General features: G+C 40.6%; 1 protein-coding gene across 1 annotated transcript; it reads left to right on the forward strand.

Moving 5' to 3' along the window:
- The first annotated feature begins 15,644 nt into the window (after positions 1 to 15,644).
- Positions 15,645 to 17,289, forward strand: LOC4335756 (arogenate dehydratase/prephenate dehydratase 6, chloroplastic). The gene has a single exon (XM_015781710.3). The coding sequence runs from the start codon at positions 15,775 to 15,777 to the stop codon at positions 17,083 to 17,085; it is 1,311 nt and encodes a 436-aa protein (XP_015637196.1). The 5' UTR covers positions 15,645 to 15,774; the 3' UTR covers positions 17,086 to 17,289.
- Positions 17,290 to 21,642: the final 4,353 nt, after the last annotated feature.

The raw sequence follows: 21,642 nt of genomic DNA on the forward strand, positions 1-21,642 counted from the left end.
TAACCAGTTGATAGTAATCTAACCAGTTGATAATTTTACTTGCGAATAAAACTAAAGGCTTATTTAGTTTATTATTATTTTCAACCTTACTAATATTTAGTAATACCAAATTTTAGTATGTTTTGGTGTTACCATATTTTGGTAGAATTAGATGCATTTAGTTTAAAGCCATACTAGAGTTTTAAAGAGTGGTGACTTCAGACTTTTTAAATTTTGGTATGGTAGCAATGGTATGGATATGTTTGGTTTGTTGTCCTACCAAAATTTGGTAATAACAAAAATTAGTATAATTAAAAATGGTTATGAAGTGAACAAGCTGTAACTATATATATTTTTAATACAGTCGTGAAAGTTGTCGTGGCCGAAACTGCGGGAGAGTGAGCTATAGCTAAGCTGTGGGCTGTGGCAGTTGCATTGCATAGCTTGCTGGCCCGCACCGCATGCACGAGCCGGGGACCGGGACATTCATTCCAGTCTCCAGTTCTCCACACGAGCGCGCGCCACGCCACGCCGCGCGGAGCCAACGGCGGCCAGATGACGACGACGACCGACGACGCATGTCGTCTCCCTTGTGTGCGCTCGTGCGCGCCCGCACACACAAGGCCGCGCGCTGGCGAGGTTTCGGTCCCGAGGCGACTACTACCGCCTGGTCTCCGGTCGTGTCCCCCGTCGGTCTAGCGCGTTCGCACTGTCGCACAGGGTGGGCGCTGGCCTTGACGCCTCCAGCGATCCAAGTCCAAGCGTGAAATTACTGGCATCATCGCTTGGACACTCTTTATCTGGACTTCCATGGCAGCAAACGATGCTTTTGCGAACACGTGAGAGCCTGCTTGCTGGTGGTCACGGTCCAAGGAAAGGTTAACCAACCGGTGGACGATGCGCTCGGTCGTGTCTGGCAGGCAGTAAAAAAATATGTGCTGTAAAAATGATCATGGAAAAGTCTGTTAGTGCAAAGTCTGCTAGACAATTCATGATCGATCCCAGCAGTTTCCCTTTCCTACGGATCAGAATCGCTACTGTAAGTGTTACGAATACGAAAATATTAAACTGATACGGAATTTCCTATCAATTGCTAAGCGTTTTCTGCGATTATTGGCCTGTTCGGGGTGAGCGATATCCATCACCGTCTCACCGATTAGTACTCCTATGTGGGAATAGAGGCTATGTTTCCACGTCAAAATTGGAAGTTTAAAGAAATTGAAACGATGTGATGGAAAAATTAAAAGTTTATGTGTAGGAAAGTTCGATGTAATGAAAAAGTTGAAAGTTTAAAGAAAAAAAATTGGAATCTACTCCCTCCGTTCCAAAATAAGTGCAGTTTTAGCACTATTCATGTCCAACGTTTGACCGTTCGTCTTATTTGAAAAAAGATTATGATTAGTATTTTTATTGTTATTAGATGATAAAACATGAATAGTACTTTATGTGTGACTAATTTTTTTTAATATTTTTTATAAATTTTTCAAATAAGACAGATGGTCAAAACGTTGAGCACGTATATCTATGGCTGCATTTATCTTGGGACGGAGGTAGTATATGGCAATGTATCCTACGTACACACTGCTCATTATGCACTCATGCACTCGGGTGCTGTGGGCCTTCCGATTCTAATCTAAGGGATACAATTCAGGCGGGGCATTTTTTCAGAAAGACGCCCGCATGTCGTGTACAATTTTGCAGTTAACCCCTCGCTTCTTTTCTTCTTCTCTCGTCCAGCTCCCGCAGATCCTAAATCCATGGCAGGACCAAAGATGGCGAGTACGCGTCTCGGCCTGGCCGGGAGCATGGACATAGAGCTGGCCGAGCTCAAGCAGCGTTGTGCTCCCGCTGCCGGCTGGCCTGCTCGCAACTGCCTGGCCGAGGAGCGGCGGTGGTGTCCAATCGTTCATGGCATTGAGAAATAGATGCATTTCGCAAGAGAAGAAATGAGAAATAGATGCATTTCGCAGTTCAACTTTCAGTAAGACAAATAATGGTTTGCGTCAGTTAACACAAACCAGTGATTATTGAATGGACAAGTCAAAACAGAAGCTTTTGCATTCAGTTAACAGCAAAGGAAAAAAAACATGAGAATGCTTGCTGTCGATTCAGCCTAGTTAATCATCTTTGAGCCAATCAAACACTGTGTCCTAAAGATTTGAAGAGCTAGCAAAGCACTGACCGTCGTGACGGCGGTCACAATCATACCGACCCTTTTTTGCGACGAACCACACCGCGAGCAGGACGATGGCCGCGTCGGCTATGAAGGACAACACCGATGTCCAGTTACGCGTGGATGGACGCAGACTCGCCGATGGCCATGCTGCTCGCGCCGGCGACGAGGTCCACCAGCCCTGACAGGAGGATGGCGCGTGCCTCAGCGGAACGATTCAATATCCCATCGTTGCCGTCCTCTCCTGCCATGGATTTGGGGATAGATCTGGGAGATCTGGACAAGAAAAGAGAAAAGGCAACGAGGGGTTAGCTGCAAAATTATACAGGAGATGCGGGCGTCTTTCTGAAAAAGCGCCCCGCCTGGATTTGTATCCTTTGGATAAGAATCGGAAGGCGTACAGCACCCGAGTGCATGAGCGCATAATTTGTAGTGTGTGTATAGGATACATTGCCATATATATATATATATATATATATATATATATATATATATATATATATATATATATATATATATATATATATATATATATATATATATATATATATATATATTTCAGTTTGTGATTTCTCTTGTTCAACCGATTGTACCCTTCTTTGTTTTGAAACTGCGCCGATTGGACCTTTTCTATTTTATTTTACTTTTCAAGTAACCTTAACTTTGATGTCGAGGACGAACCCTAAAATAGCGTCACATGAAAAATGACAGCTTTCATTTTTACTTGGGATTGAGTTTTCTTGAACAGCCAATTGTATTATCTCTGGCTCGGTGTTGAAATTGAACCTACCGTACTTTTTTTTGCCTTATTTTTTCTTTCAAACCGAGCAGATTCGATTTCGTACACAATCTGAACAGTTCAACTGACTTTGAAGCGACCAAACCAACACAAGAAGAAAGCATCATACAACAGTGTCACATGCAGTGTTCACCTAGAGGCTAGATGCTAGGCGGACGATGACCCATGGTCTAGAGTCTAACCAGTCTAGACGGATATCGTACACTATATTATCGGCATATTTTTCTTAGCACATATGTAAATATGCTTAACATTTTTTATAGAATATTAGAAAATTAGCAGTGCTATGTAGGTGCAGCCACTCGAGTAAAGTTGCGAGCTGGAGAGAGGTGGGAACAAGGTTCACTGTAACGACTAGCAAAGGAGAGATGATGTGATTTCGTTGCAGTGACTGGCCTAGAGTAGAGGAGAACATTATGGAATGGGGTCAATACTATAAACCATAAGGGCTTTGGTCTGGGCTCGAAGTTTCAGCTCCAACAACACAAAAAATGCATTGGCATATTGCCTAGACCATAGTCTAAACGACAGGTTTACGGTCTACACTCGTCTAAATGTTGTTTAATTGTGTGGTCTAGAAAGTCTAGAACCGTCTTTGACTGCCTAGACGGTCAAACGGTCTAATTCACAGTTTAGGCCCTAAACTAAACGATAACCCGTCGTCTAGCATCTAGACACGGTCTAGACCGTCTAGACTATGGTCTAGGCGAACACTGGTCACATGAAAACAAAAACCAACTCTGTAATGGGGAAGCACGGATGATACGATGGTGTAGTCGTAGGCAGGGTTCACAATCTCAATATAAGATAAAAACCGCTCATAGGTGATTTCACAAACATTGTAAATAAACCGATAAAAAGATTAAATTTGGACAAATCTGATAAAATTTTATTATTTGGATTGATATTTTTAAAATTTAAATTGAAAAAAATGGAGTAGCAATTTACATTTTCGACATGATCAGGAGGTCTAGATTTCAGGAAAATTGCGTCCGGTTTCCAACACCAATTCAAGCATCTCCTCTTTGGCGTCACATCCTCCGTAGTGCCCTACTTCCCGCCCCGGCCTCACATCCAGCCCGCCGCCGCATCCCACCAAGGAGACAAATCCCCGCGAGCCACACGACCGCTTCTCCTCGCTCGCGCATTTCCTCAACGTGTTCCACTATCACTAGCAATGGGGCCCGCTTATTGTCGTGGAACTCTCCAAGCTCAATCGTGTGCCTCCGGAGCTCGTTGCCGATGTCCTCAGCACTCACCCGCCTCCACGGTCCTTGACACGCTCCCTTCTACCTATGGGCAGGTTGCAGGCCATTAGAAGGGCTTTCGCCACTGCTTTGCATTCCATGTGCTTGCCTCGCTCCTCTCCGCTGTTGGATGTGTTTGTGTACACTCATGAGCCATGAGATGAGACGAGTGCTAGGGGAGGGTGAGGCCCATAGTGCTGATTTGAGGTGGCACCGGCGAGAACGTGGCTCTCCTCTTACTGCCGCAGCAACCACGATAATGTATCAAGGTCCAGGGGCTTTTCGATAGAAAAATAACTCAAGATTGCAAAATCATTTCTAATTTCCTAAAAAGATGAAAATAGAATTGTGACGTATGGTACATGGTTGAGTGTGATATTTTACCAAACCCACTTAAGTGATTCCATTTCATCCAATTTTCTTACAATGGTACATATGTAATTTTCTGCTCTAACATTGCACTCCATCTGTTTCAAAATAAATATAAAGTACGAGATGTGACACATGTAATTTTCTGCTCTAACATTGTACTCCATCTGTTTCAAAATAAATATAAAGTACGAGATGTGATATATGTACTATGAATCTAGACGCTAGGCATCACGAACTTGTTCCATTGTACTCCATCTGTTTCAAAATAAATATAAAGTACGAGATGTGACATATGTACTACGAATCTAGACGCTAGGCATATGAACTTGTTCCTTTCCTGTTCAATTTCATAGTAGGTTGGTTTATTTTTGAAACGGAGGGAGGCAGATTCCTATACTAAGGCTCTGTTTAGTACCCACATAAAAATTTTACACCCTGTCACATCGAACGTTTGAACTCCTGCACGAAATATGAAATATAGGCTAAAAAAGTAACTAAACACACAGATTGCGACTAATTTATAATATGAATCTTTTAAGCCTAATCGCTCTATGATTTAACAATGTGGTGCTACAGTAAACATTTGCTAATGACGGATTAATTAGGATTAATAAATTCATCTCGTTGTTTACTGATGGATTCTGTAATTAGTTTTTTATTAGTGTCTGAATACTCTATGCGACACCCTGTAAAACTACATACATGGATACGAGATAAATAGCCATATGTATGCTAAACTATGCCATGCATTAAAGGACTACCCTAAATAATCTAACAAGCAAATTCACATGAAAATTTCCTCCCCACAATCGGCATGGATCCCATCCACACCTACTAGATGCGTGATCCCCCGGTCAATAATCCAAGAAACGACACCGAAAAGACGAAGCAGGCAGCAGCAAACACCGGCGTGAGAGAGGGATGGGAGGGGAGGGGATGGGAGCGATGCCTCCACCGTCGTCGTCGGCTCCCCTCTTCTAGCCGGATTTGGAAGGGAGGGAAGTGTCGCCTCCGCCTCACTCCCCCCCCTCCTCCGGCCGGATCTAGGAGTATAGAGGGAGGGGGATGAGTGAAGAGGTGGGTGGAGGGGAGAGGACTTAGTGGGTGGACTCTTAAGATGTGGCAATTAATTATTTACCACTCACTGTCTATGGCATGTGTAAGAGTAGCACATAATTAATTATTCCGTGCGTTTTTATGATTCCAGGTTTTGGCGTGGTTGGCGGATTTTTGCAGGCGAAGGTCTCAAGGTTTTGTCTGTAAAAATCGATTTTTACGGGCGGGACTAGATTTATGGTATCTTGAGCTATTTTTACCAACGGTGATTTTATAGCAAGTCTGAAAAAATAAAATCGTGGTGTTAGGGAAAAAATGTTTATACAGTAGTGACTATCTGTTAGTGCAAAATGTGCTTAGCCACTTCATGATCGATCACAACAGTTTCCCTTTCCTACGGATCAGAATCGCTACTGTGCGCTCTGGCGCTCTGCTACTGTAAGTGTCACGAATAATACGAAAAAAAATAAACTGCTACGGAATTTCCTATCAATTGCTAAGCGTTTTCCGCGATTATTGGCCTGTTCGGGGTGAGCGATATCCATCACCGTCTCACCGATTAGTATGTGGGAATAGAGTTTCCAGAGCTGAATGACCATATGTTGCAGACGCAGTCACGTACTCATGTCCTTTTACGTCATTCGATGATATGGACGATAATAACGACTGCACTGTGTTAGCAGCTATTCCGATCGATCGGGATATTCACAATAGAGTGTCAGCGAAGGATCTATGTTTCTTCGAAGAAATTCCTTTCTTCAAAAACAAAATATTCAATAAAGTTAAAGCTCCACCGTCTATAGTGGCCTTTAATCGAGCACGACAGGAATCTTATACAGAAGTAATAACAATTTATTCCTTCGTACTAATTAAAAAATAAATTACACTCAAGATATAACAACCTGATAAGTAGATGCAAATTAGTACAAGAACTTCAGAATTCAATGTCCAGAATTCAATGTTTAAGTGCAACAAGCAGTGAATGTGTTCTAGTACAAGAACTTGTCAATACTCATTTGTTAAGTTCTTATAGTAAAATATATCAACTTATCAAGTTGTTGCACTAGCACACTTATTTCTCAAGTTTCTGTATTATTTTTAGATTGAATACTTTTCAAAGTTCCTGTATTGAATTACACTCACCTGCTAAGTTGATGTACTGTGAATGCAATTTACTCTAATTTAAATTAAGTCTTACTATAAACTCTAAACTCGTATACAAATTTAGAAATAAAAGTTGTGCTTCAAATAGAACGGTTATGTTGATGTGAAAAAGGGTTCTATCTCCATACACACCGGAGCACACTAGGTAACCCACAGCCGCACATGGATATGCGTAACATAGATTCATAGGTGGTCAATGTTGTTGAACAATCACCGGAAAGGAACCCCATCAGGATGAACATGTAGGTCTAGCAGGACAACTATTATGTTCTCAAACATTGTAAAGACAAGAGATGACAACCAATTAGGGTTTCGAAAGGTGGATAAACGTGGGATAAAACAAGACGGATGGAAATATAAAATAATAAAATATAGATATAGAGGTAATAAATTAATTTTGATATTGATAGTGGTTGTTTTAATCGGCGTTGGTTCCCCTATATTTATAAGAGTGGTTGTCTTGTGTCTACAATGTTCTCTCAATGTAGTATTATTGAGATCAACTAGGACTCGAGAGAGAAAGCTTAGGCCCAAACAAGAAAACATAAGAAATACCAAAACTGGAATCTGACTCGAAGTTATTAGTCGGTCTGATCGTATACCTAACTTCAGTCTATTGATAAACCGTCGGCTGGTCCGCATTATAACACCGGACAATCCGGCCTTATACTAAAGGTTCGGGACCGTTCCCAGTTTGATGAAACCTCTTATTCTTTTATCTTTGTGCCATATTTAGCTATCAAAAGGTTATATTAGTACTGAGAAGGAAAGTTGTTTTGGTTTGGTGGTAAAGTTGTGAGTACATAACTCTACTCATGCCATAATTCAGATCTTAATTCCCCTGATTATGTACTCCTATATAGTTTCAATAGGAATTTAGCAATATTGACGGATGCATATCTTTTTAGTATGTGCTAAAGGGTACACTAGTGGCACACTTGTGAATAACTAGATGCCCTTTTTCTTTTACTTTTCTGAAATCTCTATACTAAAATTTTTTTTGAATTATTTCTAAATACAACTGGAAGCACACAATCAAACCTACTATCAAATTTGGTATTCTCTCTGTACCAAAGTATGAACTAAAAAAAGTAGTTATATGTTGGAAATGAGTATTTAAACTATGTATGTAAAAAAAATATCTATCCATCTTTACGATTTTTCAAGCTTTTGGTTTTCATGATATTTTCTTTCGATACGTATCCTCTGCACCCAAGCTTACGGTGCATACTTTGTGCACATCAGTACATCACTAATAAATTAGAGAAAATTGTACATACACATCCAACAATATTCATATCTCTGTAAAGTATCAACTACAAATTCATTACATTTTAGTCATAAGAAAAGAAAAAAAAAACTGATAATTTCAAGAGTATATATATGTTAGAAATTTATATTTTGAACTAAAATTTAATGTATTTAAATATGATCTGTGTGCATGTATATACCATACTATTAGAAATACGTGCACTAATTTTTTTTAGATTTTTTTTAATTAAAATTTGTTAGATGGTGTAAACGACGTATGCACCATAAACTTACGTGCACTGTGTGCGTGGGATACATTCTTTGTTTGTTTAATAGACGAGCCTGCAACGACATTTTCGGCAAGCAGGAATATCTTGGGCAATTGATATGCCATCAAGCAAGACAAATATCAAGATGGACCGTCGTACAACAACGTTGCAACAAAAATATCGGCTTTCATTTCAATCTGGTATAGCCATTTTTATGTCGACATTTTTCCAAGCTTTTGGTCCGCGTGCCAAGTGTGCTTGATGGCGACTTTTTCCACTGGAATTGGACTTAACACGCACTAGATGGAAATAATTAAGGAAAAAGCTATACATATAACTTTTTTACTAAACTAGAAAGGAAGCCCGCGCAGATGCGCGGGCAATTTATTTTTTTGTTTATAGAAAGAATACTAAAATAAACCATATGTTACCGTATTTATTTTAAGAACCATAGATTACCTTATAATATAAAATAAGAAATATTTATTATGTGAAATAAATTATAAACTTTGATATACTAATTGATAATATCTATTATATTCAAACAAATTTCACTTTGTCATGGCTATACATAAAGTCGCATATCACCATCTTTCGTAAACATACAGGTTAATATGGGTTTAGATTTTTTTCTTTTACTATACATCTAAGTCACCTACGTATATTCATGGGTAATATTCGAAGGAATAATTCATATTGTCAAAATTATTTGTGCTAATTTTGTCAACACTATTTAGATGAGAATGACATACTTATATAAGGATATAATAGGTTTCCATGCAACATTTTTTATTGTACGTATGTATTTTTTTTGTATTTTTTTTGTGAATAGTACTGCGCATATTCGTAGGATGGTTGTGCACATATTTATATGAGTGTCTATGATTTCGTTTTAGATCATTAGTTAAAAAAATATTTTAAAAAAGTTTTGTGGGATGGCATGAAGCGATGCCACGGTGGCATGACTTTTTCGATAACATCGTAAAGAGTTTTACTATATATATGCATAATTTGAGGAAAACTTTAGTGCTGCAAAGAAAGAAACAAAAAAACAACCAGACGGAGCAGATCATATATACATTCTTCTTTTTTTTTCCTTTTTGACATCTCTTGTATAGGTACGTACATAGGGAGAGATTAGTTGGTTTTTAGCTCGAATATATCCAATATAATGGTTGAAAATAATGGATCTACCAGTTGAAGTGTAAATTGATGACCAGATATTTTCTTTTTTATATTTTTCCTTATACTTTTTTTCTAATTTATGAGATCTATTACGTGATATATTAAGGGTTCTTGTAGAAGTGTAGAATTCTATTGCTTATACTGACAATATACTTGTAATCGATTATTATTTGCTGTGGCTTGGTGGCATGCTTTACTTTACCTATCATTTGTTGATAGTTCTCCACTTAGCATAGTCCGTTATATATGGTGCTTCATGACATAAGTGCTCGTTGGATGGTAGCTAATTATTAGGTGCACTATGAATGAATACCTCGTAAGCAACATGACTTGACGATTAGTTGATAGAATTTATATACTTATGGATAAGTGGTGGCATATGATTATATATTAGGATATTTTTTTATTCATAAAGTATATTATATACTACACATTAAACATTTTAGTAAATAAGCAATAAGTTCTAGAGTACTTATCAGATTGGTTGCTCCTTGTTTTCCCAGTTATCTACCCATTGATATAGGAATTATTACAAAAGACATATCTTTTGATAATAATATCTAAATCCATCTGAACCATTTTATGCACTATAATTAAATTGACAACCATAACCTACATCGTATATATTTAAAAGCAACTTGTGTATAATTAAAATATATTTTATATAAAAGTTTAAAAATTAAATAAATCTATTTTGGCTTTATTATATTCAATATTTAATTAATCTTGCACTAATGATATGTGTCGTTTCATGTATCCTGAATAAGCTCAGCCATCCAGCTACAGCCATCCAGCTAGATCAAATGAAGCATAAGTAGAAGATAAAGTAGATCAGTATGGTGTGAAAAGAATATATACAATCTTTGATATTTAAATATTATACGAATAGAGAAAACACATTCATGATAAATTTAGTGATATCAGTTTGACATATCATTATTTTTTATAAGGAGTAGGTAACTTTTGAGAATTGCTAGTCACAATTAGAATTGTTTTTATTTTAAAAAATGCAAGTCTAATTTAACTATTACATAATATATACTTTAATTAATTTTTTCTTCTCATTGGTGTTTCGATGACATGTGCCTATATTTTTACAACGTAAGTAGAGCATAGTTAATATGGGCAGTTTGGTTTTCTATCCGAGTGAAAAAAAAAGAAAATAAAAAGATGTCGTTAGCCCGGCCTGCTTATGTACATATGTACGTACTTTTTTACCTTGGAATATATAATAATATCTAAATCCATCTGAACCATTTTATGCACTATAATTAAATTGACAACCATAACCTACATCGTATATATTTAAAAGCAACTTGTGTATAATTAAAATATATTTTATATAAAAGTTTAAAAATTAAATACATCTATTTTGGCTTTATTATATTCAATATTTAATTAATCTTGCACTAATGATATGTGTCGTTTCATGTATCCTGAATAAGCTCAGCCATCCAGCTAGATCAAATGAAGCATAAGTAGAAGATAAAGGAGATCAGTACAGTGTGAAAAGAATATATACAATCTTTGATATTTAAATATTATACGAATAGAGAAAACACATTCATGATAAATTTAGTGATATCAGTTTGACATATCATTATTTTTTATAAGGAGTAGGTAACTTTTGAGAATTGCTAGTCACAATTAGAATTGTTTTTATTTTAACAAATGCAAGTCTAATTTAACTATTACATAATATATACTTTAATTAATTTTTGCTTCTCATTGGTGTTTCGATGACATATATGTGCCTATATTTTTACAACGTAAGTAGAGCATAGTTAATATGGGCAGTTTGGTTTTTTATCCGAGTGAAAAAAAAGAAAATAAAAAGATGTCGTTAGCCCGGCCTGCTTATGTACATATGTACGTACTTTTTTACCTTGGAATATATGTACGTACCTTTTTTTTTTGGAATACCTACTAAACGTCCGTACTTATGTGCACATGCACATAAAGATTGGCAATATTGGGTTTTGGAGATAATTTTAATTGGTATGTTTTACAATAGATCTAATGGTTGAAAATAATGGGCCTACCATATATTAAATGAAAATCGATGGCTAATATTTTCTTAGAATTTCTATAATTTATTAGATCGCCACATGGCGGCGTAGGAGCGTTTCTAGGGGTCCTATGTGGCGGCTTAGGAGGGTTTCTAGGAAGTTTAATGGACTTTTAGTATATAATAGATAGATAGATAGATAGATAGATAGATTGTTACTAAAACCGATGTGTAATGCTATAAATGCATCTTGATTTTTCATAACTTTTATCTACATAAATTAAATGGTTAACATGATTTTTCGTAAAAGTTTAGTTTCAAATTTTTAGTACGTGTAGCCGTGCTCTACCATAAACAATGTCAGAAAGAAAATATCAATTTCATTTCAGTTTATGATTTCCCTTGTTCAACTGATTGTAACATTTGTTGTGAAACTGCGCCGATCGGACCTTTTCTATTTTCTTTTTCTTTTTAAGTGGGCCGATTCACAGACAAGCAACCAAGTAGGATGATTCAATCCTAACTTGATGTCAAGGACGAACCCTAAAATATCATCACAAGAAAAATGACGGCTCTCATTTTTACTTGGGATTGATTTTTCCTTGTACAGCCAATTGTATTCTCTCTGTCTCGGTGCTGAAATTGAGCCTAACATACTCTTTTTTTTTGCCTTATTTTTCCCTTTCAAACCGAGCAGATTCGATTTCGTGCACAATCTGAACAATTCAACTGAATTCGAAGCGACCAAACCAACACGAGAAAGAAGCATCGTAACCTCACATGAAAACAAAAACCAACTATTTAATGGGGAAGCAATAGCATGGATGATATGGTGGTCTAGTCATAGTACGGATGCAAGCGGACCAACGCATGAACCCGCTAATAGACAAAATTAGTGAGTATCCTGTGAGTTACTCACGGGTTGCCTATTAATTTGACCTATAAATGTGTTTATAGGTTGATCTACTTGCATCTCTACGACGCGGTAAGCCGAGCGATGACGTGAAAACCCACAGAATATCCTTTATTTAATATATAAGTAGGTTCGTGGGTCGGCCCGTTTACATCCCTAGTCGTAGGCGGATGGTTCACAATCTCAATAAAAAAATGTTAATAAACCGATAAAAAGAATTAAGTTTGGAAAAATATGATACAATTTTATAATTCATCTTGATATTTTTAAATTGAAAAAAATGGAGTAAGCGGTTTACATTTTCGACATGATCAGGACGTCCAGATTTCACGAAAATCATGACCGGTTTCCAATGCTGATTCAAGCATCTCCGCTTTGGCGCCACATCTTCCGTAGTCGTGCTGCCTCTTGGCCCGTGTTGACGCGAAAAAAACACAGACTAGCCTGGAAGATCTGCTTAGCTCCAGTGCAAGTCCAAATCTTGGTGAGATGTGGACGTGCCAGTCGGTTTGATCCTGCAACTGACAAGATATGCAAATTGAATATCAATGAACCGATCGGCTGACAAGCCGATGGAGTGTTTCAGCCGATGCCGATACCAACCGATAGCGATAGGGTTTTGAGCTATCGGTTATATGTCCAATATAGATAATGATACTTGAGTAAATAATGATATAAGGCAATTGGCTGATGATAATATAGTATAGCATCAATATAATCCAATAGAAACCAATTGGCTAATAATGATATGATAGGATAAATACTGATCCAAAGGTTAAAGCATACATCGGCTGGAGGTCCGATGTCATAAAATCCATAAGATTATATTAAACAGTGAAATCTTTATTGCAATCGGCTAAATCCAACTTGTATGTAATCCTTGTAAGCTGATGTAATGTCCAGATACCTCATCGGCTGAAACCCCGATGAAACCCTTATTGGCAGTCAACAAGCAGACTAGATATTACGGTTGTAAGCACGACTTAGTAGATCAAACTTAACTTATGCAGCACTAAGTATGAAAAGAAATACAATATCTAGACAATCAAGCCATTGACTGATTTTCAGGGTGGTAGATGCCCTAGCTAATCTAATCTAGCAACACGATTTAGCCGATGCCGGCAGAAACCCTAGAGCGAGAAGCAGCCCGTAGAGCTAAACCGATATGCTAAGACTAGATTAACAAAGACATATGACAAATTGGTAGGCAAATATATCAATCGAATCAGAACAATCCAAGATGTCGAATGTATTGATGCAGCCTTGAACGACACCGGTGTAGCCAATACAATTGCCAGGGCCGGCGGAACGTAGGACTTACCCCTTCGCCGGAGATCGAACTGAACCGATGCAGCCCCGCGTTAGGTGCCAAATTCCACAGGTTGATAAGTAAAAACCTCAGGAAAGAGGGTGTCAATGCGCTGAGAATAGTTGTATTGATCGAGAGATATTTTACAATGACTCCGGGTGTACATATTTATACCCATGGAGAGATACTAGTCCCTTATAGGACAAGAAAGAAACTTTCCTAAAGATAAAAGAAAAACATAAAGTCCTTATAAGATATTAAACATACTTTCCTAAAAATAAAAGGAAACTAACAAACTATACCTAATTAATAGATAACTTGCCATGCAGCATTCTCCTTGAACTCGGTCACTTCTGGATAAGCTTCTTTTAATAGATTAATTTCCTTAACCGAATAAGCAGGAATCTGACTATTGGCGATGTGATAATTCTCTTAGGGGGTCTATCAAATTTTGTCGTTAACACCCCGGCGTCGCATCCCGCCATGGAGACGCATCCCCACGAGCCACGCGACCGCTTCTCCCCACTCGGTCATTTCCTCCTCGACGCATTCCACTGTCACCAGCAATGGGGCCCGCCCATTGTCATGGACCTCTCCAAGCTCAATTGTGTGCCTCCGGAGCTCGTTGCCGACATCCTCAGCACTCACCTGCATCTATGGTCCTTGACGCGCTCCCTTCTACCTGTGGGTAGGCGCACGCCATTTGAAAGGCTTTCGCCACTGCTCTCCGCTGCTGGATATGTTTGTTTAGTGCTAGGGGAGAACGAGGCTCGCGGTGCTAATTTGAGGTGGCACCGGCAAGAATGTGGCTCTCCTCCGGCAGTGAGGTGGAGCGGCGACAGCGAGAATGTGTCTAGGTCCAAGGGCATTTCCGATAGAAAAAAAAACTTTAAAGAGCGCAAAATCATTTCTAGTTGCCAAAAAGGATGAAAATAGCATTGTGTTGTATGGTACTTGGTTGAAAATGGTATTTTATCGAAACCCACTTAAATGATGATATTTCAGCGAATCTAATTTTTGACGATGGTACATATGCAATTTTTTTCTGCTCTAACATTGCAGTCCATCTGTTTTAAAATAAACAACTATAACATGAGATATGACACATCAAAATACTATAAATTTGGATATGCTCTATAGTACTACAAATCTAGACAGAAACGTATTCCCTTCCTGTCCAACTTCACATTAGTTTCGTTTATTTTGAAACGGAGAGAGACAAATTCCTATTCTAAAACTACATGGACATAACCTGTATCCCCCCACACACACGAGACAAATAGCCATTTGTATGCTAAATTATGCCATGCATTAAAGGACTACCCTAAATAACCTAGGCCGTGTTTAGTTGTAAATTTTTTCTTCAAACTTCCAATTTTTCCATCACATCAAAACTTTCGTACACACAAACTTTTAACTTTTTCATCACATCGTTTCAATTTTAACCAAACTTTTAATTTTAACATGAACTAAACACGCCCCTAACAAGCAGATTCACGGGACAATTTCCCGCCACAATCGGCATGGATCCCATCCACACGTACTAGATGCGTGATCCCCCGGTCAATAATCCAAGAAACGACGCCGAAAAGGCGAAGCAAGGCGGCAGCAAACGCCGGCGCGAGGCCGCGACGCGAGCGAGCGCGAGGGGGGATGCACCACTGCTGCGTCGCACGTTCCACCCCATTCCACGGCGCGCGAGCCCGAGCTGGGTTGGGTTGGTGAGAGCCGCGGAGGAGGATGGCCGTGGGTGGAGGTGGCTCCGGATACAATTTTTTTGAGGTTTTGACGCTGACCCAACCAACCCCCAGCCCACGCTTCGTCTCACCACCAACCCCCTCACATCAGACTCCCAAACCAAACCAAACCCAAATCGCCACCACCTATATATCCCCTTCCACCGCCCCCCTCCCTTCCTCAGCTTCTCGCGCTGAAGCTTCAAACCTACCCAAATTACCAAACTATACTACTGCTCGACACGGTTCGTTTTTTTTCACCGACCCAAGAAGCAGAGAAAGAAAGGAGGTGAGAAATCTGGTGGGTGTGGTGATGGCCGCGGCGAGTTTGATCAAGGCGCCCGTGGGGCAGAATCCTGCGAGGATGGGCGCGGGGAGGAGCAGCGGAGGAGGAGGGGTGGTCAGGTGCTCGCTGCAGGGCGCCGTGGTGGGCGGCCGGGCGGAGTGGCAGAGCAGCTGCGCCGTGCTGTCCAGCAAGGTGGCCGCGCTCGGGGCGGCGTCCCCGCACGCCGCGGCGCCAAGCTTCGTTAATGGGCATGTCGCGCCGCTGGTCCCGGAGCAGCAGGCGGCGGCGGAGGACGGCGGGGCGGTGCTGGATTTGGTGCCCGTGAGCAGCGTTAATGGCGGGGGCGTCGCCAAGAACCTGCCGCAGCCGCTGCGGATCTCGGATCTGTCGCCGGCGCCGATGCACGGGTCGCAGCTGCGCGTGGCGTACCAGGGCGTCCCCGGTGCGTACAGCGAGAAGGCGGCCGGGAAGGCGTACCCGGGCTGCGATGCCATCCCCTGCGACCAGTTCGAGGTGGCGTTCTCGGCCGTGGAGCTGTGGATCGCCGACCGCGCCGTGCTCCCCGTGGAGAACTCGCTGGGCGGCAGCATCCACCGCAACTACGACCTCCTGCTCAGGCACCGGCTCCACATCGTCGGCGAGGTGCAGCTCCCCGTGCACCACTGCCTCATGGCGCTCCCGGGGGTCCGCAAGGAGTGCCTCACCCGCGTGATGAGCCACCCGCAGGCGCTGGCGCAGTGCGAGCACACGCTCACCGCCATGGGGCTCAACGTCGTCCGCGAGGCCTTCGACGACACCGCGGGCGCCGCCGAGTACGTCGCCGCCAACGGCCTCCGCGACACGGCCGCCATCGCCTCCTCCCGCGCCGCCGAGCTGTACGGCATGGAGGTGCTCGCCGACGGCATCCAGGACGACTGCGGCAACGTCACCCGCTTCGTCATGCTCGCCCGCGAGCCCATCGTGCCCCGCACCGACCGCCCCTTCAAGACCAGCATCGTGTTCGCCCACGACAAGGAGGGCACCTCCGTCCTCTTCAAGGTCCTCTCCGCCTTCGCCTTCCGCGACATCACCCTCACCAAGATCGAGAGCCGCCCGCACCGCCACCGCCCCATCCGCCTCGTCGACGACGCCAACGTCGGCACCGCCAAGCACTTCGAGTACATGTTCTACGTCGACTTCCAGGCCTCCCTCGCCGAGCCCCGCGCGCAGAACGCGCTCGCCGAGGTGCAGGAGTACACCTCCTTCCTCCGGGTGCTCGGCAGCTACCCCATGGACATGACCCCCATGACCGCCGGCTCCTCCTCCACCGTCACCTCCGACGATTCCTCCTCCACTTGACCGCCGCCGCCGACGAGGAGACGCGCATCGATCGAGTAGGGACGTTGGTTTCTTGTGGTCATGTCGTCCTACTCATCCTCCCCCCATTGCCGGGAGTAATTAATTTTGCCTTTCATTTTTTCTTATTCTTCTTCTCGTCATTATACGTGTAATTGTTCCACTCCAGATAATTAATCTGCAGTAAATATTACTAGTACAAACGAATTCCTGTTCTTGTGTTGAACTGAACGTTTCTAATGCACAGTTTGACGTGAAAAAATCAAGGGTAATTTAGGACCATGCCATTATAATTTTGCAAAGTTTGAGATATAACATCGGTATCTCAATGACATGTAGAACCCACATGAGTCAATGACATGTGGGTCAGGATGACATATATCAAATTTTATAAAGTTATAATGGCATGGTTCCAATTTTCCCAAAAAAATCAAAGTAAAAGGAAAATTGAGCTGTGTGCTTTGTTGCAAATTTGCAACTTGCAATTCTAAATTTCTAATTGGTAGGTAGGAGGTGACAATGGCACATTCTTCCATTCTCCTCCTCCATATAGCCCCTTCTCTTTTGGTAGCACTTCCTCCGTTCTAAAATATTGCTATCTAAAATAAGATTTGACTCATCGTAGGACATTAAATCTGGACACACCTATTAAATTTTATTCTAAGTATCAACATTTTAGGAAGGAGGAAGTAGTTGGTTACGTATTCGACTAATCAAGCAATTTCCCCGTGACAAATTTCCTCGAATTGGAATGGTCAGAAAAATGGATTTTGATGCGGTCAGAGCGAGCATGCGATCGAAGTAGGTAGCAGCTTTCAACGGAAAAGAAGATGAACTACCCCAATATATCAGGTAACTTTTCAACGTAAGTATATATATTTCCCTCAATTACCCCACATGTTTGTGGTGACACAAATCGCTAACCAGACGGGACCCCAAGAACAGCGACATGCCGTCTGCAGCAACGTCCACGCAGTCCAACGGCAGCCACAATCGTGGACTTACATTTTCGACAGAATGAAGCAGAACCATATATGCAGCATCGCTTACAAAATGTCTCTCTCCCTATAGTGCTACAATGCTGAATTTAAAAGAGAAATATGGTACTTGAGATCCAATCAATTAGGCAAAAAAATAGTTTAGTAATGATAGTGGTACATAACTGGACCCCAGGGCACAAGCAACCGGAGCAGCCAACCACCATGCCACCATCAGTTCCAAGACCATCAATAATTCAATTTCACAATAACATTGAAAAAAAAAATCACAATGAAACATGTCCTTTGTACTGGACAAGAAAGCAAATTCCACATAATCTCGAGGAACCCAAATTGTGGAGGAAAATTTTATTCCACATCTCTGACTCTTAGCTACATGAAAATTTACCTCAAATAAGCTTTTTACAATTAAAGTGAGGCAAATATGGTAGTTGGTATAACAACAACCATCTCTAAAGTAATTTTAGTGAACAGCTGGGTGAAATCTTTCCTTCAAAATGTCTCCTAGCCGTCCAATGAACTGCAGCCACGTATTCATCTTCTTTCTTATTACTGTTTACGCATGGGCCATATTGTCCCGCAATATATGTCGTATCGACAGTTATAACCACCATGTTTGGAGCATTTTCCAAGTGGTGCACGAGAAATTCAAGTTGGCCTTTGGACCCTTCAATCCTGCGACACACACATCCTTCAGATGATTGTGTGGGCTCTCTGGGATTATAATGATGGGCTCTTTCCTAATATACAAGTATCCGCTACGTCCTATAAAAAATAAACGTAGTATAAAAATATCTAGTACTATAAATTTAAATAGTAACATCTAGATTTATAATATTATAATGTATCATATCTATTACTATATTTTGTTTTTTACGGAACGAAAAGAGTAAACTCCAACGCCAAACTGCAGATTGGAACGGAAGACCTATGGTGTCAGTGGACTTGTAAATTCATTGAATGATACATAAAACAATTTATTGATCCAGGCAACAAAAGTAGATGACGCCTATCGACAACATTTTGTTTGAGCTCAGTTTATCTGATTCATTTACAGCAAAACAAAATAACTGTTTCACGAGAGAAAGGCTGTGTTTAGTTCACGCTAAAATTAAAAGTTTGGTTAAAATTGAAACAATGTGACATAAAAGTTAAAAGTTTGTGTGTGTAGGAAAGTTTTGATGTGATGGAAAAGTTGAAAGTTTGAAGAAAAAGTTGGAACTAAACTCGGTACAGTCTGAATGTCTGATACATCCCATCTAAGGTTTATTAAATAGTAATAGTAATAACTATAACTCTCGAAAGCTTAATAGTAGTACTACTATATCCAGAAGGGATTCTAGGGAGATTAATAGCATAACACAGAAATCACAGAAGACAAAAAATCCGCAACCAAATGGAGTGTCTTATGTACTAAAGTCGACAAGGCCTTCATGAGTACAAGGTGCATTCATATTCTTTTTACACCCACATAACCTAGTATTGCAAGTCCTAAACCTTACGTAAATCTTCATTATTATAACTAAAAGTCATGTTGACGCTAGGTTAACTAACACATGCACTAAAAGTAAGACAAACGTTTACACCTTCACAAAAGCTCTAGTCGCCTAAAAACTCCTAATAGACTCACTGTAAATTTTTAATGCAAATCACGGAGAAGGGGTCGGCACATAATTATTATAAAGTAGAAAGCCAGAGAATTACTTACATGAACACGTAGATTTTCAACGAAAGGAGTAGCCCTCAGAAATGAGACCAAAGAAATTAATGGCATCAACATCTCTAATCAAGGTAAATAGCAATTCCATGTGCTTCAGGTGAAAACTTGTATTGATTTCCATGCAAGGAGGGCATCTGGAACTGGACAATAAACAACAACCGATGATCATGGAAGATAAACAACAAAGCAAAAATTTTAAATGGTACTTAGAGATCTGACCTTTTCTGGTTCAAAAGTAGTGTGTAAGGTTAGATTCGTATATTTGGAAGTGAACTGATTGAGAAATGTGGTGACAATATGCTCAAGACTTGAGAGATAAAAATATATATCTACATCTTGGAGACCCAAAGCTTTACTGAGGTCAATATGAATCATCCTTCCTTTGTAGGAGTATACAGAAGTTGTCAGTTTCACAGGATGCAATTCCATCTTGGTTACCTAGAGTTCTCGACACTCAAGTATAGCAGGCTGGGAAGTGGATGATCCAACTTTAGGGTGTGTTTGAGGAGAAGGGGATTGAGAAGATACGCAAAATGAGGTGAGCCATTAGCTCATGATTAATTAAGTATTAACTATTTTAAATTTCAAAAATGGATTAATATGATTTTTTAAAGCAACTTTCCTATAGAATTTTTTTTGCAAAAAACACACCGTTTAGTAGTTTGAAAAGCGTGCGCGCGGAAAACGAGACTCAATCTCCCCTATCAGCCTGGAACGAACAGAGCCTAGTTCGTCATGCAATTGGCATCTTAAAATACTCAACCACTCAAAACCACAGCAATTTGATAGCACAACTTCAAGATCCTTTCCACTGGTGTACACTGCATGCAGATCTAGCCTTTTTTGGTTCGGAAAACCTGTGAATTGGGCAGGTAGTGTGTGAATAGGCTGTCCCTGAAAACTTAAAAACAACGCAGTGGTAAAATTCAAACAGACCCAGAACTTCCTAGTAAGGAACTCCGGAACTTCCGGCCTGCCAGGCCCGGAACTTCCGGTGTTCTTAGGACAGGAACTTCCGGGTTACTGATGGAAGATGAAAATCAAATTTCGAAACAGGAAACTAAGTGTAACACCCTGAAAATTCGACCGACAAAATCAAAACTCTAAAAATACGGATTTTCAAAAACTTTTTAAATTAATTGCATCATGCCGATCTTATTCGTCTATTTTATCTGGATTTGATCTCGAAGATTATTAATCGTGAGTAAAGAATAGTTAATTAGGAATAAACCTTAAAAACAAATTGGTAAAATAAATACAAATTAAAATAAAGATTAGGTGTGGATAGAAATAAATAAAATATTATCGCGACCATATTTGGATCAATTAAATTTAAATACGATGGAATAAGAATTAACCCTAATTAAAACTCAAATAAATTATATAAAAATAAAATATGAGTAATATTAATCTAGGGTGAATTCATTAGTTAAGATAACACAAATATTGAGTAAAATGCATATATGCAAAATTAGGAATTGTGGAATCAAATTTATATGGAAAATACACTAAAATCGGGATAAATAGGAAAAGTCACTATTCATCGGCCGCCAGGTGTTCGACGTGGTCCCCTAACCCAGCTCCTCCTCTTTCCCCTCTCTCTGTCGCCACCGTCACCACGCGCCGCCGCCTCGCGCCCCGAGCCGCCGCGCGCCGTCGCCATCGTCGCCTGCCGCCGCGCCGCCGTCGCCATCGCCGCCTGTCGCCGTCGCCATCCCTTCGCCGCGCGCGCGTTCCATCGCCGCCTCGAGCCGTGCCGCTGCCGCGCCGCCTTGCGCCCCGAGCCGCGCCGCGCCGTCGTCATCTCCGCCCGCGCGCCACGCGCCGTCACATCGCCGTCGT

Source organism: Oryza sativa, chromosome 4, assembly GCF_034140825.1.
Source record: "Oryza sativa Japonica Group chromosome 4, ASM3414082v1".
Lineage (NCBI taxonomy): Eukaryota > Viridiplantae > Streptophyta > Magnoliopsida > Poales > Poaceae > Oryza > Oryza sativa.

Coding starts and splice junctions, on each gene's coding strand:
- LOC4335756 (XM_015781710.3), top strand. CDS start 15,775: ATGGCCGCGGCGAGTTTGATCAAGGCGCCCGTGGGGCAGAATCCTGCG.